At 34.0% G+C, this 27154-nt stretch overlaps 1 protein-coding gene across 4 annotated transcripts in view; it reads right to left on the minus strand.

The window, feature by feature from the left end:
- Positions 1-27154, minus strand: part of KIAA1109 (KIAA1109 ortholog) — a 195544-nt gene that overhangs the window by 38891 nt on the left and 129499 nt on the right. For all 4 annotated transcript variants that reach the window (XM_010860282.1, XM_010860283.1, XM_010860280.1 and 1 more), the window contains exons 52-63: positions 25380-25618; positions 21358-21602; positions 19132-19237; positions 14783-14880; positions 13857-14042; positions 12040-12208; positions 10299-10510; positions 8996-9194; positions 5944-6003; positions 3359-3585; positions 2451-2581; positions 1047-1170 (exon numbers count right to left, since the gene is read on the minus strand). In XM_010860282.1, coding sequence (XP_010858584.1) covers positions 1047-1170; positions 2451-2581; positions 3359-3585; positions 5944-6003; positions 8996-9194; positions 10299-10510; positions 12040-12208; positions 13857-14042; positions 14783-14880; positions 19132-19237; positions 21358-21602; positions 25380-25618 — 1996 coding nt within the window. The remainder of the gene's footprint in view (positions 1-1046; positions 1171-2450; positions 2582-3358; positions 3586-5943; positions 6004-8995; positions 9195-10298; positions 10511-12039; positions 12209-13856; positions 14043-14782; positions 14881-19131; positions 19238-21357; positions 21603-25379; positions 25619-27154) is intronic.

Raw genomic sequence — 27154 nt, forward strand, 5'->3', positions numbered from 1 at the left:
GCTCAGCCTTCTTCATAGTCCAACTCTCACATCCATACATGACCACAGGAAAAACCATAGCCTTGACTAGACGAACCTTTGTTGGCAAAGTAATGTCTCTGCTTTTCAATATGCTATCTAGGTTGGTCATAACTTTCCTTCCAAGGAGTAAGCGTCTTTTAATTTCATGGCTGCAGTCACCATCTGCAGTGATTTTGGAGCCCAGAAAAATAAAGTCTGACACTGTTTCCACTGTTTCCCCATCTATTTCCCATGAAGTGATGGGACCGGATGCCATGATCTTCGTTTTCTGAATGTTGAGCTTTAAGCCAACTTTTTCACTCTCCACTTTCACTTTCATCAAGAGGCTTTTTAGTTCCTCTTCACTTTCTGCCATAAGGGTGGTGTCATCTGCATATCTGACATTATGGATATTTCTCCCGGAAATCTTGATTCCAGCTTGTGCTTCTTCCAGTCCAGCATTTCTCATGATAAGCAGGGTGACAATATACAGCCTTGACGTACTCCTTTTCCTATTTGGAACCAGTCTGTTGTTCCATGTCCAGTTCTAACTGTTGCTTCCTGACCTGCTTACAAATTTCTCAAGAGGCAGATCAGGTGGTCTGGTATTCCCATCTCTTTCAGGATTTTCCAGTTTATTGTGATCCACACAGTCAAAGGCATAGTCAAAGAAAACACAGTGGCTAAGGGCATAACCTGTAGAATCCCACTGTTTGAGTTTGAATCTTGGCTCCATTGGAATTACTGGCTGTGTAACCTTGGTGAAATTACTTGAGTTCTCTGTGCCTCAGTTTCCTCATCTTTAACATGGGGAAAATATTCAATGATACAAGCTAACACATAGGGTTGTTATAAAGATTTAATGGGTTGTTAAGTGTAAAGTGCTTTAAACAGTGCTTAGTACATAGTAAACATGAGGTATAAAAATCAAGTGTTATCACCAGCAATGGAGAAGGCAAGAGAACAACATAACTCATCATAGCTTTCATAAAATAAAAGCATTTTTTAAATAATATAGTTAAATAAAATCCTCTTTGTTTACTCACTCGCATACTGGACCTCCGTAACTTTTTACGAACATCTCTTCTAATATCATTCACGGCAACAGATTCTAACTGTTGATAACGTTGAATCTCCTGGTTTATAGTTCCTTCACTTGCACCTAATTTTCTGGATGCAAAACAAATATGGCAGTTAGTGTAAACAGTTAACAAAGAAAGAATAAGTTTTACTTGCTCCTTTTTGATTCTTTAACTTATCAGACTATCAAAGATTATGCATGGACAGGCCAAAACTCTTCATAATGTTAATACCCATACCTGGCAAACTGTTAAAAAAAAAAAAAAAAGGAAAAACTGTCTTTAATGTTTTATGAAATGGTTCTTATCTGTTTCTACATCAAGAAGTCTCTTTAATAATCTTACAAAAGCTATGGAACTGCTCTGCAGAATAATATCTGTATGTAAAATTTTATGTATAATTGTAAGTTTCAGAAAAGATTTTAGAGGAAGTATACTTTGCTACAAGTCATTTTTTCCACTGATTACAAAACTCAAACTGTAACATAAGTCAACAAGAAAATATGAATCATTGTAACTGATTTTACAGAAAAGTTTTTAGAGAATAACTTTCACTACATATTGCATACATTTCTGTTAAATCCTTGAATACAAAAAACCCCCACAGATACAGGTGTACCAAAATTAGAAAAGCTGAAGTATGACTACCACCCTGGGGGAAACAAAATTATGAAGTTTGGCAAGAAGAATATTTAGCCTTTACAGAACAAGTATGATCTAGTCAGTACTATATAGTAAGCAACAGATAAAAAAATTAGTACCACCTACTCCCTGCTCTTGACTTGCCCTAGATCACTTCAGTTCTAGTGACCTGCTAAAACAGGCAAACAAAAAAAAGTACGAAGTTTGAATTCAGACAAAGACAAGTTCAAATTCTGATTTTTAAATCTCCCTGAGCCAATTTTCTTATCTATAAAGTTTGGATAATGCCATCTAATCTTGCAGAAATGTTGTGAGGATTAAATTGAGATAAGATGCTAGATTCACAATAAGTACTTAATAAATTCTAAACTTGCTTCCTCTCTTCAAACATTCACATTCCAAAAATATTGTTAGCAAAACACTCACACATATATATGTATGTAAAGATACATGTAAATAGACATGTAGAGATGCATATATGCGACATAAAGTCAGTCTTAAAATGCTCAGAAATGGGGAGCTGTGATAAGCACTAGACTAATGTTTTCAGCTTTATTACTAATGAATGTATGATCTCACACAAATTACCAAACTTCTCTGGACCTTGGTGATCTCATTTACTTAACTAAAGGGGGTTTTACTAGCTCCAATCCAGTTCCCTTCTCATTTAAAATCTCAGGGTTCTATTATTAGAGAATATTATACTGAATTAAAAATCATTATACATACTTAAGATCATCTATTACTTTGGCCTGTTCATTCAATTCTCGGATATCTACTATACGCTTCATAATTTTTCTTCCTCTAAGTTCTCCTGGCTGGCTACCAGATGCTCCTTGTCTTCTATAATCAACAGCTTCCTGAAAAATCAAAAGCATGTCTGTCAAAAGTAACACCCCCAGGTCACAAAGCAAATCTTATCTTATCACAGAAATAGCACCTTAAATCAAAAGAAGCATGCAGGAATCAAAGCGATCTATGTTAAGTAAGATGATTGGAATTCTCCAGTGATTCAACCCCTTCATTTTCATAAGGAATCTAGTTGCTACCTACATTTCCCCATGAGTGAGCTCTGCATGCTTTCAAATGGGACTGGCTAGACTGAGGGGAGGCCCACATGTCTGGGTCACATAGATACTCTGCAGGAACAGAATAGCGCTGATGGGGGCCTGAGGCCTAGTAGGTGATTTACAAGTCGCTGCCCAAAGGTGAGCTTGTGGCCATCTCCACTTACTGCACTTCCATCTGAACTCTAAACAATAAACAGTAACGTTAACTTTTTAAATAAACTAATACAATTTGTAAAGTTTAAAAATAAAATTAAAAAATAAATAAATAAAATTTTCTTTCCAAGAACAAAACTAATTCATGATACAGTAGTTAAAAGAGGTTGCTTTTATTGTTAATGTGTTATCTGTAGGTTAAGGCACAAGCTGGCTGACAGTCATTATGAAACAAGCAATTCAAAGACAATATTATGAAATACAAAAAAATTATATAAATGTAGGTACAAAGAACCACCACAACCTTTCTTCCTTCACAATTAGCAACTATAATAAGTAACAATGATTTAATAATATCCCTTTCACAGGGTAAAAGCCAGTCTTGAAAAAGTCTAACAGTGTGAATTTACTTACAGTATGGATAGTGGGAGACATAGTGTCAACTTCATCCTCATCGGACAAGTCAGCTATATTCACTGAGTTTAGATCAGCAATGTCATCTATGTCTTCTTCTCCTGTCAGAGTTGTAAGGGTGTTACCCAGAGCATTCAGTCTTTTCCCAATGTTAGGATCCATGTGGACATCAATCCCACACATTTTCCACAATACGTTGAGTGTCCAGGTTCCAGCACTACTACTTTCTGTTTAAATAAAGAAGAGGCATTTTTCGTAAGTCTTAAGTATAGAAATTTAAATAATTCTACATTCAAGGAATAAAATGGACGATGGCCCTGTGTAATAACAAATCTCTCTCATAGTTCTGTCAGAAACGTGAGACTATGGGGCTGATTTGCTTGTGATATGGTGTGTAATTACTGCTTCCTCTGTGCAGCACTCTACTTTCCCCAAGTGACCTATTCCCCCCTCCCCAAGCCCCACGTTCATTTGCCTTCCTGTGTCTATAGCAGGATTGGCATGAGCCTCCCTCATTAGCCAGAATTAATTAGATAATCAGTCTAAGTAAGGGTCAAAGTTGGAAAGCTAAGAATCCTTTCTTAGACTTGAGAAAATATGGTCCCTTTCTAGTAACTGAGGGTGGGGAAATGAGGTTCATGAGCTGTTGGCAGCTGTGTTTCATGCCACGTGTAAGGACGTCAGCAGTAAGAAAATGTGGGCAGCCAGAATGAAGAAAAGACAAGAGCTGGAAAGCGCCCCGGTGACAGCTGCAATCTTGTTTCTAGACTGACTTGAATTGACCTGGTTCCTTCTCTTCACTAAGACAGCCACTTTTAAGTTTAACTGTGATCTGCAAATAATTCTTTTGATAAGTTCCTGCTTTTGCTTAAGCTAGTTTGAGTGTGTTGTTTTCACTAAAAAGGCAGAGTCCTGACAAAGACTTACGTGCTCTTCCTCCCATTATGTATGTTTACTTCAGTTATCACATTTTTCTTGTAACATTATTGCTGGAAATTTCCTAACCTTTTCAGTTAGTGGGGACTTCAGGCCTTGCTATTTTCTGGGACAATTTACTTAGGATGGGCACTTGGACTATGTTTGGGAGGATAAGAGGGAATAATAAGGAGAAAAGGAAATCTACTAATCTTAATCAGTTTCTACTGCTCCTCAACATCTGAAGAGCTCTTAAATATCTCCTGCTTACCCTAACTTTATACCAGGCAAAATAATAAAAATTTACACTATCCTATTATCTCAGAGACAAGACAGGTTATTACTTCTATAGTATCTCCTAACCAGTTTCCTAGATTTTTCTCCTAATTAACCCATGAAAGTATCCCTTTTTGATACTGCCACCTCTGCTTTCTTGCTCAAAAATATTCAGTTCTTTTCTCATTGTCCACCAGATCAAGTCCAAACTCCTTATTTTGGGATTTAAGATTTTTCCCATCTTATTTTCACATAACTATTCCAGCCAATTTGGACAACGCTAACTAGAACCTGTGTTCTAACAAAACAGGTATTTTTCTCTCTGCCTGAATTTTCCCTATTCATATTTTCCGTTTTTGCCTAAGAAACAATATTATCCATCTTTCAAGTCCCTGTTTAAATGCTAATTCTTCCATAAAGCTTTCTCTCAATCTCGTATCCTTTGTAATTTAGAAATTTTATCTGCCTCCTATAAATTTCAATAGCAATTGGAATTTTGTATCAATATTTTATTGAGCTTATCACTTATTACAGTTTATAGTTGTACTGCAGAGCCATAACTACCCTGTTAGAATTTAAATTTATAGAGTAGAAAGTGTATCTTATTCATCTTTGTCTTTCCCAAAACATTTTGTAGTTATGTTATACACTGGTCTTGTCTAATTCATTGTTAAATAAATAAAAATACACTAATGGTACATATACACAATGGAGTATTACTCAGCCATTAAAAAGAATACATTTGAATCAGTTCTAATGAGGTGGATGAAACTGGAGCCTATTATACAGAATGAAGTAAGCCAGAAAGAAAAACACCAATACAGTATACTAACGCATATATATGGAATTTAGAAAGATGGTAACAATATCCCTGTATACAAGACAGCAAAAGAGACACTGATGTATAGAACAGTCTTTTGGACTCTGTGGGAGAGGGAGAGGGTGGGATGATTTGGGAGAATGGCATTGAAATACGTATAATATCATATATGGAACGAGTCGCCAGTCCAGGTTTGATGCACGATACTGGATGCTTGGGGCTGGTGCACTGGGACGACCCAGAGGGATGGTATGGGGAGGGAGGAGGGAGGAGGGTTCACAATGGGGAACACATGTATACCTGTGGCGGATTGATTTCGATATTTGGCAAAACCAATACAATATTGTAAAGTTTAAAAATAAAATAAAATAAATAAGTAAATAAATAAAAACAAAATAAAACAAATTCTCAAAAAAATATACTAGTTATTGCAAAATAGTTTTTAAAAACTAGGGAATAACAGAATAAGTTTTAGTTAAAAGATCCTCTAATACAAAGGCAGGAAAAATAGATTTAAAAAAAGCAGAATTCTACCTGATACATATAGCAAAAGTAATACCAAATATAAACTTACCAGCAGCTGCCTGTCCTGTAGTCCTGGAACATACTTCATAGGTACCATCTGGAACTACACCTGCACAAAAATCACCCCCAAAATAATCTTTAACAAAATTATGCTTGTGGTTAAACACACTGTAATTTTTCTTTCAAAAATTATTATCTAAATATAAATAGGATTACTAGTCTCTCTAGATTTCAGTTTCTAATCTGGAGAAAGAAAAGGACTACCTTAGATGACTTGCAAAATCTACTTCATATCTCACAATATTTTATTCTTATTGATTTTAAGAATTAAACTCATATACCTGAAATTAACAGAATATAAATCAACTATGCCTCAATAAAGAAAAAGAATGTACCTGCACTTTTACCTTTACATTCAATGTGTGATTTCCTCATCTGTTGGCCAATATCTGGCCAACTCTGAAACTCTAGTTTCTTGATGCTGTGATAATTTGTACCATCATGAGTAAATGGCACTTTGAGAATGCAAACACTTTGAAACTGATTTTTTGATAACTAAGAACTGCCACATCAGTTCACAGACATGATTCATCAGCCTTGTCTTTTAGTTTGACAAGGACCTTTTTATGAGAATTAAAAAAAAAAAAGACTGACTACCATGATGTCAGTCTCATAAGATCAGTCTCCTGAGCCCATTGACTTATTCTCAGAATACATCTAACTTTAATTTTGAAGCATTTTCTATTACTTAGCTTTAATCAGATAACTTTAGCTTTTTTTTAGAGGTTAATTAAATCAACAGTTTTAAAAGCAGAGACATACCATCCTTGAAACAATTTTTAAAGAAAATAAAGCCTAAATTGTTTAATAGACTCTCCCCAAATATAGTATTTCTGCAACTCACATTACCTAATTCACCTTTAATGTCATAGTTATAAAACACAGCAAAATAGAAGAAAAACCTAAACAAACCTTGCAAATCTAAACATGCTAGAATGAAAGCAAAATCCTTTGAAAATGGAGAAATATAACTAAGGCTAGTAAATTAAAAAAGGGTAGAAAACATTGAGGACTTCCAATCCAAAGAAATGGAAGAGAATTTTTAAAAGTTAAAAAAAAATTATATAAATTCATAGAATACAGAGCCATGGTGTATTAATAAGGAACATTAGAATTCTTAGGATTAGACCTGAATCCTCAAAGTGAGAAGTAGGAAACCAACTGGGCTCCTTCCCATTGTACTTGTCATCTTTGAGTTGGACCAACCAAAATCCAGGATGGCTGTTTTCTTGCTGTGACAAACAAATGCTGTTATCCAGGTGTTAGCAGAAAGACTGGAATTTTCAAACTTCTAATAGTTTAGCTTCTCTAAGTACATGTTAATGAAAAGAGTCTAATCTTTACTATTTATTTAAATGGTCCATGGAACACTTCCTACAGATCCTGCTTTCTAATTTTAACTGCATTTCCCCCAAATATTATTACTGAGAGAAAAAATTACAGTGGGTCACCTTTTTTCTAGGGTATGACTTTTAAATGATTTTTGAAAAAAAATCCGACTTTTTATTTCTCTGCCCTAAACTCGACTCTTTAAAAAAAAATTATCAGTTACATGCAAGTATACTTATTACTAATAAAAACTACAAAATAGTAAACTACTTGGCAAATTTGAAATTTGGAATTCTTTTTTATCAACAAAACAACTACTCTACTCACCTCCTTTGCCATCCTCCCAAGACACTCAACAATAAACATGTTACAGATACAAGTCATTTGATAACCTCCAAAACTCAAAATAAATTATCATTTTCATAATTATTATAGCATATTAGTGTTCTACTTTGTTGGTATAATGTCCACTGAAGTGCTAAGTTATTGTTTATATTCTTAATATGTTTTTGATATTGAGTCAGACGTATATTTCTTATGCATTTTCCCTTTGTTTAAACTGTTAAGGAAACAGTATTCTTCCTTTGCTTCCAAATATACTTTATTCAATATGACTACAATGATGACAAAATATCACCTTAATAAAAATCAACAGGTTTTAATTTATTTTAAGGGAAAAAAAACCACACAAACAAAAGACAGTTATGGTGACTTTTTAAAATATATATAACAGCCATGTAAAATGATTATTTGTAAAGGACGCTAATAAAAGCTATTTTTGGTCTTCTGGGTATTAAGCCTGAGTACTTTGATAGCAAGTCTTCTTAGTAACCTGAAGTATTTCAAAGACATCCTAGTATTTTACCTATTAATTATCTAAATGCAAAGCATTCAAAACCAGGAATTTCACCTAAAATTTTACCAAAATTAAGTACCAAAACTTTAATTTTTTGATATGAAAACATTGGAAAGTCTTCCAAATACCTAAAGAAAACCCACAAATGGAGGGATTTTCTTCCAATGGAGAGAGGGGAAAATTGCTAAATAATAGTATATCATCTTCTGGAAAGTAAGTATTAATTTTGGTCTACAGATTAACTGAGGAATTTTAATTCACAACCTTTAATTCTCAAATAATTTTTCATTATAAGATTAATGACACTTTATCAAATCTGCTATAATGTTTAAAATATTAAAATAAAAACAAACTCCTGTATCTTCAAAATAGCATATTAAACACAGCTTCAGTTATTCCCAACTTTGAGCATTATGGAATCAGAGGAATTCACCCAAATTATACTCTGTATACTACATATTTGGAAGTGTGGATTTACCTATGGCTCAAGTTCCTGATTATCCTGTATTATGTTATAGAATGAACTGGATCTTATACATATATCACTTTCTTTCAAGATTCCCACAGAACAAAGATACTTTACCTGGTCATTCATAAATCAATTACAGAGAAAATCAGGGGGTGAGCAAATGCTATATCATCAATAAAAATATCAAGTTGGTTTACTTACCTAAACTACTGAAAGCTGCAGTTTTTCACAAATATGTTCTGGTATCTTTAATTAGAAACAGTCTTTATTTCACAAAGTCCAATAAAATTTCTATACATGAACATCCTTTAGTTTTACTAATGACATTGGGGTTATTTTTAATTTTTAAAAATTATAAAGCTCATACAGAAAATGAGAGATACTCACAGGCATTCATCACTAGGTCCCCACGAATTTCTGGTTTCCAGTCATCCCATGACGTCTCAAAGCCATCAGCAAAACGGATACAAAAGTTTTTGAAATGTCCTTTACTGACTAGAGATTCTGAAGAACAAGCAGTGATGAGAGTACTTTCAATGGTCAGTACTAAGGCAGAACCAGTGTCAAGATCTCCAGTGTGATTAGACTGCAAAATACATTAAAAAGGTGACAACTTTTTAATACAAAATACAAATACAAAATACAAATACAAATACAAAATACAAAAAAAGGTGACAACTTTTAAAGTTTGGAAATCTCCTAGGATTTAGAAGACCCAACATATAGAAAGAGTCAACCTTAGAGAGCTTTGTTAAAAAGCAGCTTAGAAAGATGCTACTTTAAAACATTAAACTGCCCATGTGATATGCACTTGCCATTTAGTTTTTTAAAAACTAAACATGTAAAAGTCTGATTATCTATTTTTTAAAATCTCAGGTCTCTGTTTTAGTTGTGGGGAACATTCATTTTGACAACCATCCCTGCTGTATATAGCTTTCCTGAAATCTGTCCAACATGCTGTATTATCATTTTTCAACTTTTGAAGCACAAATATAACACATACTGCCAATCCTCAACCCAGAAGTTTTCTTAACACTTTCCTGTCAAACAATAACTAGAAGATAAATTCGTTCAACAACTGGTTACAGGTTAAGGTAAATTGTAACAATAAAACACAGACCTCTGTATTTGTTATAATCATAACTTCATAGCATAATAGGGGTTCACAGCTTTTTCTCTTATACAAGTGAGCGTGCAAATATGCATTCCCGAGAACTGTTCTTAAACCATAAAGACTATTTCTGCTTAATCCAGTACACATACCTTGGAAGTTTGTTACCATTAAATATTACAGTTTAAAAGACTTTGGAAATTCCCTACCCTGTTTTAGATGAAGTTACTCAGTATTATATCATATTCTTAAATATGTTAGGTTTCTATTTTATCAACAAGTATATGCCAAAGATGTCTTTGCTAAATACAAAGTAAAAATAAAGATTTATTAGATGGGTGTCAATCTCATTACTGTTATGAGCCACATCAAAATGATTCAGAGAAAGGTCTCATGAGATCCACATTTAATACTCCGTGGATGAATAATGTTGGAAGGAATTCAATCTTACTATTTAGTAAACTCAAGTTATAAACTGTTATCCTGAAAATATTTATTGTTATACTCTGTACACACACAAAAAATCATTAGTAGAAATGTTTAGTTCTAAATCTTGGACTATGATTCTATTTTTTATACCTGTGCAGTATTTGTGATAGGCAGGCAAATTCCCAGATCATTCACAGTGAGCTGCAGGAAGAGAGTCCCAAACGCCTGGGCTGACGTTTGCTGGATACCAGGCAGCATATCTACCACTTCCTTCGTAGCCATATGAATATCTTTATGTAAAGCCATTCGTTGTTCATTCCAATTGTCATATGCGGCTTTATAATTCAGCCAAAACAGCACAGCTTTTGATAATTAAGACAGGGCAAAGGAAATATTAAAATCAAAGCTGTAAATCTACATGGCAAGTAAAACTGTATAACTATAAAATCTTGTTGATTAATAAAAATTAGTCCCAGAAAATTGTAAAATTAGAACTAGAAAGAATCTAAGAGGATACAGTCAACCAGACAAATGAAAAAAGCAGAAAGCAGGAAACTGCAAAATGGCAAAACACAGAAGATAATTCAGGTCTAGTCACTCATTTAATGAATTACTTGTGCAATGCCTACTTTATGGTAAGCGCTGGGACAGAATCACAAAGGAAAACAAACATGGTCCCTGACCGTACAAAGCTTTCTGTTACAACTGTTAAAAATTCTTGAAGGAGAGGTATGTAGTACTAGAAACATACATTTTAAAAGTGTGATTTAGAGAGAGGAGTAAAAACAATTTGAGTTTGTAATAAAAATGAAATCTGAGGGTAAATAAACCATCATTTAATGCTATATACAGAGGGGGAGTCTTAAGATAAAGATGAAGAGGTCAGAGAAGTAGAAGGAAAAGCAAGAGTTATGACATGGATACAAGAGTAGAAAGTACTTTTAAGGAATCACTGGAAGCTGACCAGAGGATGGTAAGATGAGAAATGAAAAAAAAAAAAAAAGTGTACCAGATTTAGCAAAACAAAATGTTAGAGGTAGTTTTCTAATGAACTGATCTTATCAACATTCAATGCCCATCACCAGTTTATTTTATGGCTTCATAAATAGTTCTTTATTACTTCTAAAATAACCATTACTATTTGCCCAAGAGACATTAATTAGACCCTATCATGCAGCTTTATTTCTCATCATTTTCCTTTATGAAAGTTGCTGCTATACTTTCTTGGGCCCCTGCTAATATATATTTATATATGTATATTCCTTTTCTTTTTCACTTGGCAAATATTTATTTAGTTCCTAACTACGGAGGTAAAATAGGACAAGCTTGCATTTCCTATCTCCTGAGTAAACTCCTAACTCCAAGTTGAACCTAAAACATTAATTTCTTCTCTGAGAAGCACAGAGAAAGTTAGAGAACTCCCTAGTATATCAGAAGAAAAAATATATATATATATATATATATATTTCAACTCTGCAGTCAACTTTGCTCTCTTTCCACTGAACTGAGAGCTCCTTGAGGGCAGAGTTCCTGTTTTCTGTATGTATATTCCACTTCTATATAGTGAACAATAAATGTTTATAGAATAAATGAATAAAGACACTGCCAAGAAGAATGGGTGTAATAGTTACCCAAACCAAAAAACTTAGCATTAAAATTAAAATTCTGAATCAGACATTCCTATAGATTCATGTAAAAAGCAAATAACTTAAAAAGTAAAGTAACTTCAAAAACTGATGAGAATACACAAACTTTTTTTGGATGCTCACATTTCAAATTTAAGAGACATTTACTGTCAAGCATTTACACTGGTAAACTACAGATGACTTTCTCTAGTATTACTAAAACATTTCTAAATCTGACAAAGTAGTATTGATAGATTTCATCTTACCTCTATCAAAGGCCACGGGCTGTGCATACACAATTGGTCGATTCAAGGTAATAAGCACAGCTTCCCTATCTGAAGAACCACTTATTTCTTCTCGCAGGGCATTTCTTAATCCAATTCTAGTTTTAAAATAGGCAACTTGATGAAAATCAGAACCAGCTTCCTCATAAACCTAAGATAAATGAAAAGCTCAATAAAATCAAATAACGGAAATGTTTTAAATGTTCTAATTTTTAAAATTAAAAGTTTTAAACACCATTAATGGTGAAAGTGAAAGTCACTCAGTTGTGTCCAACTCTTTGCGACCCATGGACTATACAGTCCATGGAATTCTCCAGGCCAGAATACTGGAGTGGGTAGCCTTTCCCTTCTCCAGGGGATCTTCCCAACCCAGGGATTGAACCCAGGTCTCCCACATTGCAGGTGGATTCTTGACCAGCTGAGCCACAAGGCAAGCCCAAGAATACTGGAGTGGGTACCTATCCTTTCTCCAGCGGATCTTCCTGACCCAGGAATTGAACCGGGGTCTCCTGCATTGCAGGCGGACTCTTTACCAACTGAGCTATCAGGGAAGCTGGTATTGTTCACCAAAAGAACTACAGTACACTTTTCTTCATTTCATTTGTCAATGATAAATTCCTGATACTCTATACCATAACATTTGAAATTGATATACAATATGAATGGGTATATAAGAAGTAAATAGGAAGTGATACATAAAATCCATACAACAGCTAGGATTAGGTTCATATTCTCAATGGCAAGATAATTAGATCTCTCAAACTGTGCTTCTATTAGAAAAAATTAGTTTTTCTAGAGATGACATGAAATTTTTGTTCATTTATTCCCCCACATAACCTTTAATATAGCCATTCAGTTTTAAAAGTGTGACTGGTATTCTTTTAATCAGGTCTTCAAAGTAAAGAAGGAAAATGATTAAAAATCTACCTAATTTTTAGCAAAACAGAAATTCCTTCATGAGCTATGAAAGCTAAGTTTTTATAAACAGCATCTGATTTACTACTCTATGTGTGTGTGTGCGTGTGTGTGTGTTTATATATATGTTTAACTTTACATGTTTAACATTATGGCATACAAAATTTGCCATTATTCAGACAGGAGCTTAGTCACTCATTCGTGTTTGACTCTGTGACCCCATGGACTGTAGGCTGCCAGGCTCCTTTGTCCATGGAGATTTTCCGGGCAGGAATACTGGAGTGGGTTGCCATGCCCTCCTCCAGGGGATCTTCCCAACCCCGGGATCGAACCCAGGTTTCCTGCATTGCAGGCGGGTTCTTTACCATCTGAGCCACCAGGGAAGCCCAGTAACATTTAAAGGATTGACTAATGTTAATACAGGGGGCTTCCTAGATGGCACTAGTGGTAAAAAAAACCTACCTGGCAAACGCAGGTAATGCAATATTCTTGTCTGGAGAATCCCATGGACAGAGGAGCCTGGTGGGCTACACTCCATAGGGTCACACAGAGTTGGACATGATTGAAGCTACTTAGCATACGCGCAATGTTAATATAGAGTGTTAACAAAACTTTAATTTCAAGAGAAATTATAAGTATTCATGAAGATACTAGATTAAATTTCATGTGATTGTATTTGCCAGAACAATATACTGCCAAAATACTCAAATGAAATGCCAGATAAAATTATAAGGGCCTTCTTTAATGAATTTTCATTAGAATTTACAATCAAATTTTCAGAACTTAAACTAAATACTTTTTAAAGTATAATAATACTTAAAGTAGTTCAAAATGATATGCAGCGTTTAAAAGTCAGTTTTAATATCAACATATTCAGCACTCACCTGATGTTTGACAATCTGTCCTAGAGCCAGATTTAAATCCACTTGGCATTTACCAAACAGTTTCAGATAGCTGCTACTTCCTGGTGAAGCTTTGGTTTGAAGTCTGTTTGAAAGTTCCAGTTCAATCAACCCAGTTTCAAATCGTACAGCTCTCATTGAGGGAGTTGTGGCTGTTACCTGAATACCCTAGTAGTTTATATATGTTTGGAGGAAAAAAATAATCTTAAATCAACAATATACACCCATTCAAATGAAATACTTCAATACGTGATAAATAAAATACCAAGTTCTAAAATATCTTGGATGCCTATTGAACTGATAAAACTGGCAACATCCTTTAATTTCTCATGTCAGTAGGAACTTTTTTAGCTATTAAATTCATTTCAGTATTTTGTATTCAAAATACAGACTCTTCATGGGTTAAATACATTAATAACAAGTAGCTATTTGGTATGAATAATTTTTATTTTTAAGAACACATATCATAAATATTAGAAGTAATAAGATTTACATTAAGGTATTATTTTAATTGGACAAGTGTACAAAACATTTCTTATAGAGTAATTTATAACAGCAATAATCAGAAAAAAATCAATGTTCATTAGAAGGAAGTACTTAAATTGTTACAACTGTATAATATAGCACAGCCGTTTAAGAAGATAAAGTAGATCTAAATGTTCTGAAGTGGAGAGGTATTCAAAGTTTTTATAAAGGCAGAAATATATATATATTTAAATACAAACAGGAAAAATCCTAAAGGATATTCAATTGTTAAGGTTTCTTCTCTAAGTGAATAGGGTTATATTTAATACTTCAATTTTATTTTCTATTTGGAATATTCATGTATCATATTAGTTTTCTATAAGCATACATTAAGTGGAAAAATACTTCTTAAGGAATCATTATTATATTATTATTTATGTTACCTTAAACTGCAAGTTCAAAGAATAGAGTAGAATTTTAGGCTTCTCTCCATCCGCTGTTCCGTCATGTTCATTCCAAAGAGGAATGGGCTGCTCCCCGCCTAAAAGAGGGTAACTAATTAGATAATTGAAGGTCTGAGGCAATTTCTTCAAAAGGAATAGAGTAATTATGTTATGTGTTTAAACACACACACACATTCCTTTTTACTGATCATTAACTGAATCTTTAACAGGGAACTCTAGCCATGGCACATTTCACTGAGGCAGATGGAAGATATAAGATAGGGATAGTACTACATATATAGAAAATTAAGAACTTTTTATATGGCCTAAATTAAAACATTATACATATAACTATACCAAACATGATTATACATCTCAGAAAATATATTTGAAGGAAAAAGTACAATGAAAAAATTTCTTCAATCAAAAATATGACCTTGGTTATTTATTTCTACATGTTCTTTAAACAAAAAAGAACAAAGGAAAAACTAAATGTGGAGAAATGAAAAATAAGATAACAGATTTTAATAACAAAGATTGTGATAATAAAAGTTTGTCCTATACATTTAAGAAAAAATTGGGGTAGAGGACCCTGGGGATAAAGTTCCTATGAATAAACCATTTGTTGCTCAGGCTATGTGGTATTCAGGAAATAATGTTCTAACATTTTGAAATCCAATCTCTGCTTCCACTTCTCTTTGTCTTATTTTAAAAGCTTTTCTGCATGTTTATCTTTCAAATATTCTATCTCAAAATGATTCCTCTTTTTCTATGTGTATTGAATTTAGCATCATCCAAGGGAGCAAATGTGAGATGGGAAGTTTCTTCCCAGTAGGTAACAAATTAATGTAATTCATCAATCACATCAACAGGCTAAAGGATAAAAGTCACATGATCTTATTAAGAGATGCAAAAAAAGCATTTGACAAAACTCAAAACCTACTGATAATAAAGACTTTCAATAAACTAAAAACAGAGTAGAACTTCCTCAATTTGATAGAGAATATCTAAAAAAAAAATCTTTAGCTAAAACCATGCTAATTGGTGAAAAGCTTTCAGTTTTTCCACTATGATAATGGAAGCAAAGCATAGCCCTCATAGTACATACCCCTCATAGTACAAAGCAAGCATAGCCCCTCTTACCAATCCTTTTCAACATCATACAAGAAGTCCTAGCTAATGCAATATGACAAGAAAAGGAAATAAAAGATATACAAATTGGGAAGGAAGAAATAAAACTGTCTTTGTTCACAAAGGACTTGATCATCTATGTAGAAGTTCCTGGAACCAATAAGTGATCATAGCAAGGTTACAGGATACAAAGTTTAATAATATACAAACATCAATCACTTTCCTATACAGCAGCAATACACAGTGGAATGTGAAATTTAAAACCCAATACCATTTACATTTCCACAAAAATTAAAATGCTTAGGTATTAATATAAATTAACAACATATGTACAAGATCTACATGAGAAAAACTACAAAACTCTGATAAAAGATAGACATCAGTTCTTCTTAACTTGATCTCTAAATTCAATGCAATCCAAATCCTACCAACTTATTTTGTGGATATCAACAAACTCATTCTAAGGTGTATGTGAAGAGACAAAATACCCAGAATAGCCAATAAAATATTGAAATAGAAGGACAAACCAGAAAGCTCAATATGTTTTATATAGTTTCAAAAAATTTTAATTTAAAAGACAAGCTCTGCCTCTTACAAAATGTATTACACAATCTTTTTAGTTTATGGAAATATCAGAGACACTACTAGGTACATTAACTCTACAGTTTTTTACCTTGTTATGAATTAAACATATACCTGATCTAATTGTAAAACTGGTAACCTTATTTCATATATATATAAATATATTACTACTACTACTACTAAGTCACTTCAGTCGAGTCCAACTCTGTGCGACCCCATGGACTGCAGCCTACCAGGCTTCTCTGTCCCTGGGATTCTCCAGGCAAGAACACTGGAGTGGGTTGCCATTTCCTTCTCCAATGCATGAAAGTGAAAAGTGAAAGGGAAGTTGCTCAGTTGTATCCGACTCTTAGCGACCCCATGGACAGCAGCCCACCAGGCTCGTCCATGGGATTTTCCAGGCAAAATTACTGGAGTGGGGTGCCATTGCCTTCTCCAAATATATTACTAATACATTACAAATAGATTACACACATCGGGCTGTACATAATAAAAGATAGATCTCCTCTCTTTACCAGGTCAGTGCTTACCTACAGCTTTCTGAAACCCAGGCAGGCTATGCACAATTAAGATTGTAAGAACTGATTCTTCAAAAAAGAATTTTCCTAACAAACTTGATGATGGTTGTGAACATGAGTATTCCTATGCAACAGAAAATATCCTAAACCTAAATGTAACATAAAGGGAAAGCATGAGGAAAAAGTTTTAAAAATAAATAAGGAAAATCATCGTGAGGATTATGGGAGAGTAGGGAAGCAATACAGACATTAGAATACTAAGAAATTGGGCTACAAGGATTCAAAGCACTCCCTCTCAATAATCTGTTACATTCTCTGGTTTTGAGAAAGATAAGGGAACATCTGTGTTCCATGAGGCCCTCGACCATCTGGATGATATGTGACTTATGTTTCAGCTATTTCCCTAGGATTCATGCTGTCTCTGCAGTTAGGAAGGAATGGTTCAGGAAGCAGATCTGGCCACTAGCCAAATTGGCATCATTGTCTGAGCTCTTTATTTTTCACAGTAATTGGCAAGTCTTCATGGGTAGAACATTAATTTCCAGTTTCCTTTTCCAGTTCATTATTCATAGACCTATTTTTCTTATAACTCCTAGTGATGTAATTCAAAGGTTAAGAAAAGCCTTTCTCTTTCATCAAAACCACTTTAAGTATGGCTTACAGTACCATACTAATACCAGGAACTCTACACTTGTACTGTAAGAGATACAAAATTAGTTACTGGAAGGGTTTGTTTTTTTAATTATACATATTTAGCAATAGCAGTTTTGAAAAGGTCTTAATTTGTATAAATAATGTTCTAATGTGACTTTAACCAGGTAAATAGGCCACATCAAAACTTCTGTATATCTCCAAGAAGAGACACCTTTAGTGGCAGAAAGGGCTTCTGCTATATATTCATCACTTCCTTAATGGTTTGTATTCAACCATTTTCAGAAAAATTCCAAAACTCCTAATTGATTTGTTCTACTTCACTTGTAAGTGTTTATACCTCTGTTAGGCCTCATCAGTGTGACCATCAAGTAGCTTCCTAACTTCAGACACAAGCAGAATCAACCCAGGAGAACCAGGAAAATCTCTTGCACACACAGTTGCTATACATAATTCGATTTCCTTATCCATGTAATTCAATTTCCTAATCCATGTTCTGTCCTCCTTCAAAGCCTTATCAAATACTGGCCCATAAGCTCTGCCTGAATCTTCTCTCTCCTTTCTTGCCAAATGAGACTTCACTTGTGAGGTTTTGAATATGACTTCCTTTGTGTGAAGCCTTTTCTGATTCCTTAGAATATGTTAGTTTTTCCTTTGGCATAGACACAGCACCCTCTTCTTGTCATTCAGAGAACTCATCACAAATATAATTGAATAGATACTTAATAAATTTGTAAAATGAATTAATTTATTTATCAACAATGGAGGACTCACCTCTTGATGCCATTTTATTGGTGAAGCTTAACTATTATTTTAAAATGATTATTTATATTCACTTTGGAAATATTCAGCCTCAAGAACTGTTATACAGTTAACTTGTTTTCCACCCTAATTCCTCTTAATACTCTATCTTGTGAATTAAAAATCAAATAAACATTTTTAAATAAGACATATATTTCCTGTTAAAATGTAAAATAGGGATTAAGAAGGTTACTTGTAATTGATTCTTGAGAAACAGCAAAAATATAATAAGGGTTGCTACAGACAATTTACCATGTAGCCAGCATATAGTCACCATCTGATGTAGAATTAAAATAAAAATACTTAAAACTGATACTAAATTCTGTAACCAAAAAAATAAATAAATAAATAAATAAATTCTGTCCACAATGATTAAGATTAGTTAATTAACAGACACACTCTAAGCTGTTTTTTTTTTTTTTTGGAAGGGAAGCATAGGGAGCTTTGTATAGTTTACAGTAAATAAATTGTAAATGTATATATTACACATAAAAAAAGTAATAAGCAGGAGCATCTGTAGGTGAGAAAGCCATAAAAGGAATACAGAGTTTTTAGGAAGTTAATAATTTTATCTAAATGACAGAATCAATACTTATATTACTGGTACGTGGACCATCCTATAGCCAGTGAGAATGTTCTATATTGTAAGGTAGCAGATCATCTTACCAGAAACTTTTTGTATTACTTCATTAACTTCCTTCATGAATACTTTCTGTACAAATACCAGGTGATTTAGAAGATCAGTTGTAAGATTATGTTCAAATGAACCAACCTGCCAAACAAAATCAGAATATTAGATTACATATTGACTATATTAATCTTAAAGACATCTCACATAAGTCATCCCAAACTGTGAGGAAGAACAATTACTTACATGATACTTTAAATTAATATACTGATGAAGGGTCAAAATACTCAGATTCCTTAATATTCTACTGGCCTGACATTGTTAGACACCATTTCTCCTTATTTTAAAAAAATAACAGTAGACAATAAGGTAAGAGAAATCTTTTGAAAATGAATGAAAATTATACTTTAACTATGTAACCTGCTAATTTCAATACTGATTATGCAGAGTAATATTTATTTTTAATGGCCACTGTTTTAGTGTTAGAACAATGGGCCAGTATAAGTGAAAGAAAATGTTTTTACTCATTCAAATATTTATTGACCATCTACTCTGCGTATTGCATTAGATGCTAAGGATACAACTGTGAATAAAAACAACAAAATTATGGTTCTCATGAAACTTATATTAGCTTACATGAAGCTGAATTAGCAAATCAGATATACTAAACTCAGCTTTCCTATAATGCATGTCCCATGATTAGTATAGAGAATTTCTGACAACAATTAACTAATAGATTAAATAGAAATCAGGGCTTAATTGGATCCGAGCTTATTTACAATGAATTGAAGCATCTTTATGAGTAAGGGAAATGCTTCAACATTTGTCACTTTGATAGTGTTCATATGTTGATCAAAAGTTAAGTGCAAAATACATGTAAGCAGTCTTTTCTTAAATGAGAAGTCACATAAAGTCTAAGTTGCACTTTCATTGTGGACAGAGTGGTATCAGATGGGTAAAGATGATTTTCACATGTGTCTATTTCAGGCCATAGTAAAATGGGCAACTCTCAGAGAGATGCAACTTTAGACTCTTTCAAATGTTTGTAGTTAACTGCATTCTCAGTAAATTTAGGATGGTATTCTGTCCCAATTATAAACTTTATATCTTTATAATAGCTAACATTAATAAGGAATTATGCAATATACTAGATTGGATTTGCTTTACTTTCTGTCAAATGAAATATTAATAATAGTATTGCTAAACTAGAGTTTGGGACACTTATTTTTCAGAAGTAGAAAGCACAAATGAAATAGCCTTTATAATCTACTTTTTAGTAAGTAAATATTAGACTTCTAGCATGTTGTACATGAGAGGTTCTAGGACAAGCAGAGTCTAAAGAAGGCAAACCAGACTTAGCTATATCCTACAAGCTGTAATATTTCTAGAAAGAAGCCAAAGAGCATTCTTATAGATACTTCAGATTCTAGAGAATAAAATTTATAAAACAAATAGTTGTCAAATTGATTTCTGAGAAGGTTGCAGTTTTTTCTGACAAAGTAAGCCGAGGGACAAGCATGCCTTTGATTCAAGCATCTCTCAGTTGATAGCTGGGGGACTTAGGGAAAGTCATTTAATCTCTTTAAATTCAATTTTCTACTGTAACAAATTAGGACAGTAACAAATGACCTACTTACCATGAATCAAATGAAAAATATACCAAAATGCTTTTTAAACTTGTGCTAATTGTACAGATATAAAGGGAAAAAATAACGATGGACTCAGGTATGCTTGTTTTCAACTTGCCCTAGTACAGAAACTAGTCTGTGAATGTGCTTATAATTATTTTTTCTCTCTGTGTGACCTTTATATTGTTAATAAGTATGTATACCTAGATGAATCACGTAAGCACCCTAAAGGTTGAGTTTCTCTACTTATAAATGAGAATAAAATATCTATCTCAAAGAGCTGATTTAAGAACTGTACAAGTCAGTGCACATGCAGCACCTGACCAATGTTAAATACTATTAGCTTTTTTATAATCAAAAGAATAATGAAAATACTGCAGAGATGCATGTGGCAACCAATATAATAAATATGAATCCAAAGATGACTAAAACAAGAAAAAAATGTTTAAATAAAACTATAAGGAGAGAGACACCTGTACACACACACACACTCCCACCAGACATAGCACAAAATTCTGTAGCAATAAATGATTTGATGATTTCTCTCAAAAATTTGGATCACTACATATTTTGGTACACCTAAATCCCAAAGGCTCCTAAATTACAAAGAATAAGAAAATTTAAAAGTGAACTTACTTCTGCCACACAACGTAGATAATTTCCCTGTAAATAGTACCCTTGCTTAGAAGGCAGTTCATCTATACTCCACACTTGATCTGAGTAACTATCATGCTCTTCCATTATATATTTCCCTGACATAGTAACCGGAGGAAGGTTAAGACTGGCAGAAGGAGGAATGGTTGACATATCTGTGGCAGAAACTTTTGAAGTAAAACGCAGTCTATGATTTGGCAGCTCAAATGTAAACCTGGTCTGTGCACCTGTAAGAAAAAAAGAGAAATTATTTTTGTTGTTCAGGTGCTCATTCACTCATTTCATTACTTACTATGTCCAATAAATGGTGAGTATGAAAAAAGTATGCATTTCCCAAAACCTATGATTAAAGATATGAGAAGGATACTTTAAATTTGCTTAGAAAATTTTCCTGTTTTTAAATATATGTAGCCCCAATACTTTGGCCACCTGAAAAAAGCTGACTCATTGGAAAAGACCCTAATGCTGGGAAAGATTGAAGGCAAAAGGAGAACGGGGCAGCAGAGGATGAGATGATTAGATAAGATCACCAACTCCAGTGGATATGAATCTGAGCAAACCCCGGGAAATAGTGAAGCACAGGGGAGCCTGGCGTGCTGCAGTCTATGGGGTAACAAAGAGTCAGACATGACTTAGTAACTGAATAACAACAAATGGTTACTATAAACAGTCAGCCAGTATTATTAAGCCAGCAAGTATCACTTATTAAGCCTAACAGGTGTGCAGCATTGGTGCTAGAGGAACACTTAAAAATGTTTTTAATTTCACAGAAGGTAGAAAAGAAACTGCCCTTATTACAAGAGTTAAAACAACAGAAATTCACTAAGTGCAAAAACAAAACAAAAAAACAGAAAGCACTATTCCACACAATGTTTTCTTCACAGAGAACAGTTAGCAGTTGATAATTTGCCTCCTGATCCTGATTTGGTATGGAAGGAAACAGAGAAACTGTCAAATCAATTAACTTATACTTACTGAAAACATTAAGTATAAAATTATATAATCGCATGTTTCTTTGACTTTAACAATAATTAATAATGGGAACATATTCCAAATAAGGATATGGCATGAGTTGCAGTTTACTGCTGGTTCTAAACACTTAAATCAACAATTTGGCATGTAGTTGTTCAATTATAAATATACAACCTAAACCATTATTCAGGCCAAATTTCCCCAATTCCTTATGAGGAAATTAAAGAGTAGCAGAAACTTTATTAAAATCAAGATCTGTGGCCAGGAATAAATACATACACATACACACTATATATATACACACATATATATAAATACATACATACATTTATTCACAAATCCTTATTGCCAAATTCAGACTTAAATTGAACAAAGTAGGGGAAAACTAGTAGACCATTCAGGTATGACCTAAATCAAATCCCTTACACACAGTTGAAGTGACAAATGGATTCAAGGGATTAGATCTGATAAACAGAGTGCCTGAAGAACTATGGACCGAGGTTTGTGACACTGTACAGGAGGTAGTGATCAAGAGCATCCCCAAGAAAAAGAAATGCAAAAAGGCAAAGTGATTGTCTAAGAAGGTCTTACAAATAGCTGAGAAAAGAAAAGACACAAAAGGCAAAGGAGAAAAGGAAAGATACACCCATTTGAATGTAGGGTTCCAAAGAACAGCAAGGAGAGATAAGAAAGCCTTCCTCAGTGATCACTGCAAAGAACTAGAGGAAAACAACAGAATGGAAAGACTAGAGATCTCTTCAAGAAAATCAGAGATACCAGGGGAACATTTCATGCAAAGATGTACACAATAAAGGACAGAAATGGTATGTAACATTCCATGCAAAGATGTACTCAATAAAGGACAGAAATGGTACGCTAACAGAAGCAGAAGATATTAAGAAGAGGTGGCAAAAATACACAAAAGAACTATACAAAAAAGATCTTCATGACCCAGATAACCACGATGGTATGATCACTCATCTAGACCCAGACATCCTGGAATGAAAAGTAAAGTGGGCCTTACGAAGCATCACTATAAGAACAAAACTAGTGGAGGTGATGGAATTCCAGTTGAGCTATTTCAAATCCTGAAAGATGATGCTGTGAAAGTGCTGCACTCAATATGCCAGCAAATTTGGAAAACTCAGCAGTGGCCACAGGACTGGAAAAGGTCAGTTTTCATTCCAATCCCAAAGAAAGGCAATGCCAAAGAATGTCCAAACTACTGCACAATTGCACTCATTTCACACACTAGCAAAATAATGCTCAAAATTCTCCAAACCAGGCTTCAACAGTATGTGAACCATGAACTTCCAGATGTTCAAGCTGGTTTTAGAAAAGGCAGAGGAACCAGAGATCAAATTGCCAACATCTTTTGGATCATCAAAAAAGCAAGAGTTCCAGAAAAACATCTATTTCTGCTTTATTGACTACACCAAAGCCTCTGACTGTGTGGATCACAACAAACTGTGGAAAATTCTGGAAGAGATGGGAATACCAGACCACCTGACCTGCCTCCAGAGAAATCTGTATACAGGTCAAGAAGCAACAGTTAGAACCAGACATGGAACAACGGACTGGATCCAAGTAGGGAAAGAAATACATCAAAGCTGTATACTATCACCCTGGTTATTTACCAGGTACCATATGTACCTATATGCAGAGTAAATTATGAGAAATGCTGGGCTGGATGAAGCACAAGCTGGAATCAAGATTGCCGGGAGAAGTATCAATAACCTCAGATATGCAGAAGACACCATCCTTATGGCAGAAAGTGAAGAACTAAAGAGCCTCTTGATGAAAGTGAAACAGGAGAGTGAAAAAGTTGGCTTAAAACTCAACATTCAGAAAACTAAGTCATGGCATCCGGTCCCATCACTTCATGGCAAATAGATAGGGAAACAATGGAAACAGTGACAGACTTTATTTTCTTGGGCTCCAAAATCACTGCAGATGGTGATTGCAGCCATAAAATTAAAAGATGCTTGTTCCTTGGAAGAAAAGCTAAGACCAACCTAGACAGCATATTCAAAAGCAGAGACATTACTTTGCCAACAAAGGTCTGTCTAGTCAAAGCTATGGTTTTTCCAGTAGTCATGTATGGATGTGAGAGTTGGAATACAAAGAAAGCTGAGCACCAAAGAATTGATGCTTTTGAACTATGGTGTCGGAGAAGGTTCTTGAGAGTCCTTGGACTGCAAGGAGATCCAAGCAGTTCATCCTAAAGGAAATCAGACCTGAATATTCATTGGAAGGACTGATGCTGAGGCTGAAACTCCAATACTTTGGCCACCTGATGTGAAGAACTGACTCACAGGAAAAGACCCTGATGCTGGGAAAGATTGAAGGCAGGAGGAGAAGATGTAGACAAAGGAAGAGATGGTTGGATGGCATCATCAAGTCTATGGACATGAGTCTGAGTAAGCACTGTGAGTTGGTAATGGACATGGAGGCCTGGCGTGCTGCAGTCCATGGGGTCGCAAAGAGTCGGACATGACTAAACGACTGAACTGAACTGAACTCACATATGTGTATATATGTTTTTAAACTACTAATGTAATTTATAATGTCAATAGAATAAGAGAAAAATATTTTAACAGATTGAAAAATAGGATACATTTCAGAAAAAAAATACAACAGCGAAGTGACTTTTGGAGAGGATATGTAAGGATCACAAAACACAACCTCTGATTAAAGCTAAACGTACTCAATGTGAAAATAAACCAATTCAGGCTATAGGAACCTAACAGATGTAAAAATGTATTCAACTTAAATTGGAAATGGTCTCTAAATAGCGGATAACTCTAAAGACTTCGAATGAAAACAGGGTCCATGATGTCACTCAATGAAGTGTGTTGCTATTTTCACTTGACTGAATGAAAAACACTGTTAATGAAATTTAAAAGTGTTTTGATTAAAATGATTTAAATTTTAATATAATTCTATAAAACCAAATTTGCCTTTCACCAAAATATTACTAATACTCAAAACCACTAATACATTTTAAGAATGAATTCAAACTTCAGTGTTACCTGTCATTCCGTGGCTTCTCATTCGTCCCATCTTGTATTCTGCTTTCAGAGATGGTAAAAGTGCTGCTCCAATGGCTATACCATCTAACATGGCACTGAACTTAAGGACAATAGGCTTCTTCTCTAAACCTTCTGGTAGTTGAGGAAATTCATTTGTTTCAATAGGAGTTTGATTAACACTTGTTGGGGTTTTTTCAGAAGGTAGGGGGGTTGCAATATCTTCTTTTACAGGCTGTGGGCTATAAAGCAAAAAGAAAGTTTAAAAGGTGAAAAAGGGACACAAACAGAACAGCTACTAAGATTTAAATTGTATAAAAAATAAAAATTGTATAAAATTGGAATTCTCAATGAAAAACAGAAAAAATGAACTGTGAACACATTTTCTTTCCAACACCAGATCATATTAAGTCTTCCTCAAACACCCACTGAAAAATGATCTGGAAAAGTAATCAAGTAATAACAATATAAACTGGATGTTAAGGCTGTCCGAAGATCATTCATATCATTAATGTGAAACCAGAAGTTTGTCTGATTCCAGATTCTATGACTTAACCATCATGCAATTCTGTTGATACAATACTATTACTTGCCACTATTATTACTACCACTATGAATAATAATAACTAACATCAACAAAAACAAATAATAGTTATTTGAGTGCTTCCTATGTGCCAGGTACTATTCTTAGTGCCTTGTACATTTCATATCATTTATTCATCTAACAAAAATCCTGTGAGTAGGTACTATTATCTTCATTTTACTAATGAGGAAGCATAACTATGAATTTGTAAAATCAGTTTTGAATTCAATCAGTCTGACCCTGGGCTTCCCTGGTGGCTCAGTGGTAAAGAACTCGCCTGCCAGTGCAGGAGATGTGAGTTCAATCCCTGGGTTGGGAAGATCTCCTGGAGAAGGAAATGGCAACCCACTCCAGTATTCTTGCCTAGAAAATGCCATGGACAGAAGGACCCTGGCAGGCTATAAGATTGTATCTGCAAAGAATTGGTCATGGCTTAGAGACTGAGCACACACGTAGTTTGACTCAAGTCTTTTTTTTTTTTCTAACTACTCCACTCTGTTTGCCAATACATTCTAATAAGAAAAAATTCCTTAGAGAATTTTATAACTAAGGCTCATATATACATTCTGGATTTCATATTCCAGTGACAGGAAAAACATGTGAGTTATTACTACTTAATCAACTAGACATGAATTAATACTACATCAGAATTTAAAGATCTAGATAGAACAAACTGGAAAAAAAAATCACTGCTTTAAGCCACCATCAAAAAACACACTAATGTCTTTCTGCCTTATAGACTAGGAAAAAAGGAAATGTAACAAGGCAAACTTTTACCTTTTACTTAAATTTTTATTAGTTATTCATTAGTTACAGCTTTGGAGACCAGGAAAAGAGCTCAGCAGTACAAACCCTGGCTAAAGGTTACTCTGCAGAAGTCCCATTCACTGCCTTTTAAAATATGTAAATAGTACTATCAAATCCTTCCTTGAACCATGTACAAGAATTTCATATGAAGGACAGCACAAAACCATGCACGAGACATAAGAATGGCCCTGCAACTTTATAAATCTATGTAGTCACAAATTTCTATGAAATTAAAGGAAATAAAGATTGTTATAGTCCTAGAATTTTTCAGTTTGCCTTTTAGTAGTACCCCTTTATAATGTCCACTAATCCTTAGGCTCTCCTAAGCTTTACTGATGTAATATGAAAGATTGACAATTGCATCTGTAACATACTACTTCAATAATAC

This window comes from Bison bison, unplaced genomic scaffold (assembly GCF_000754665.1).
Source record: "Bison bison bison isolate TAMUID 2011002044 unplaced genomic scaffold, Bison_UMD1.0 scf7180017864465, whole genome shotgun sequence".
NCBI classification, from domain to species: Eukaryota; Metazoa; Chordata; class Mammalia; order Artiodactyla; family Bovidae; genus Bison; species Bison bison.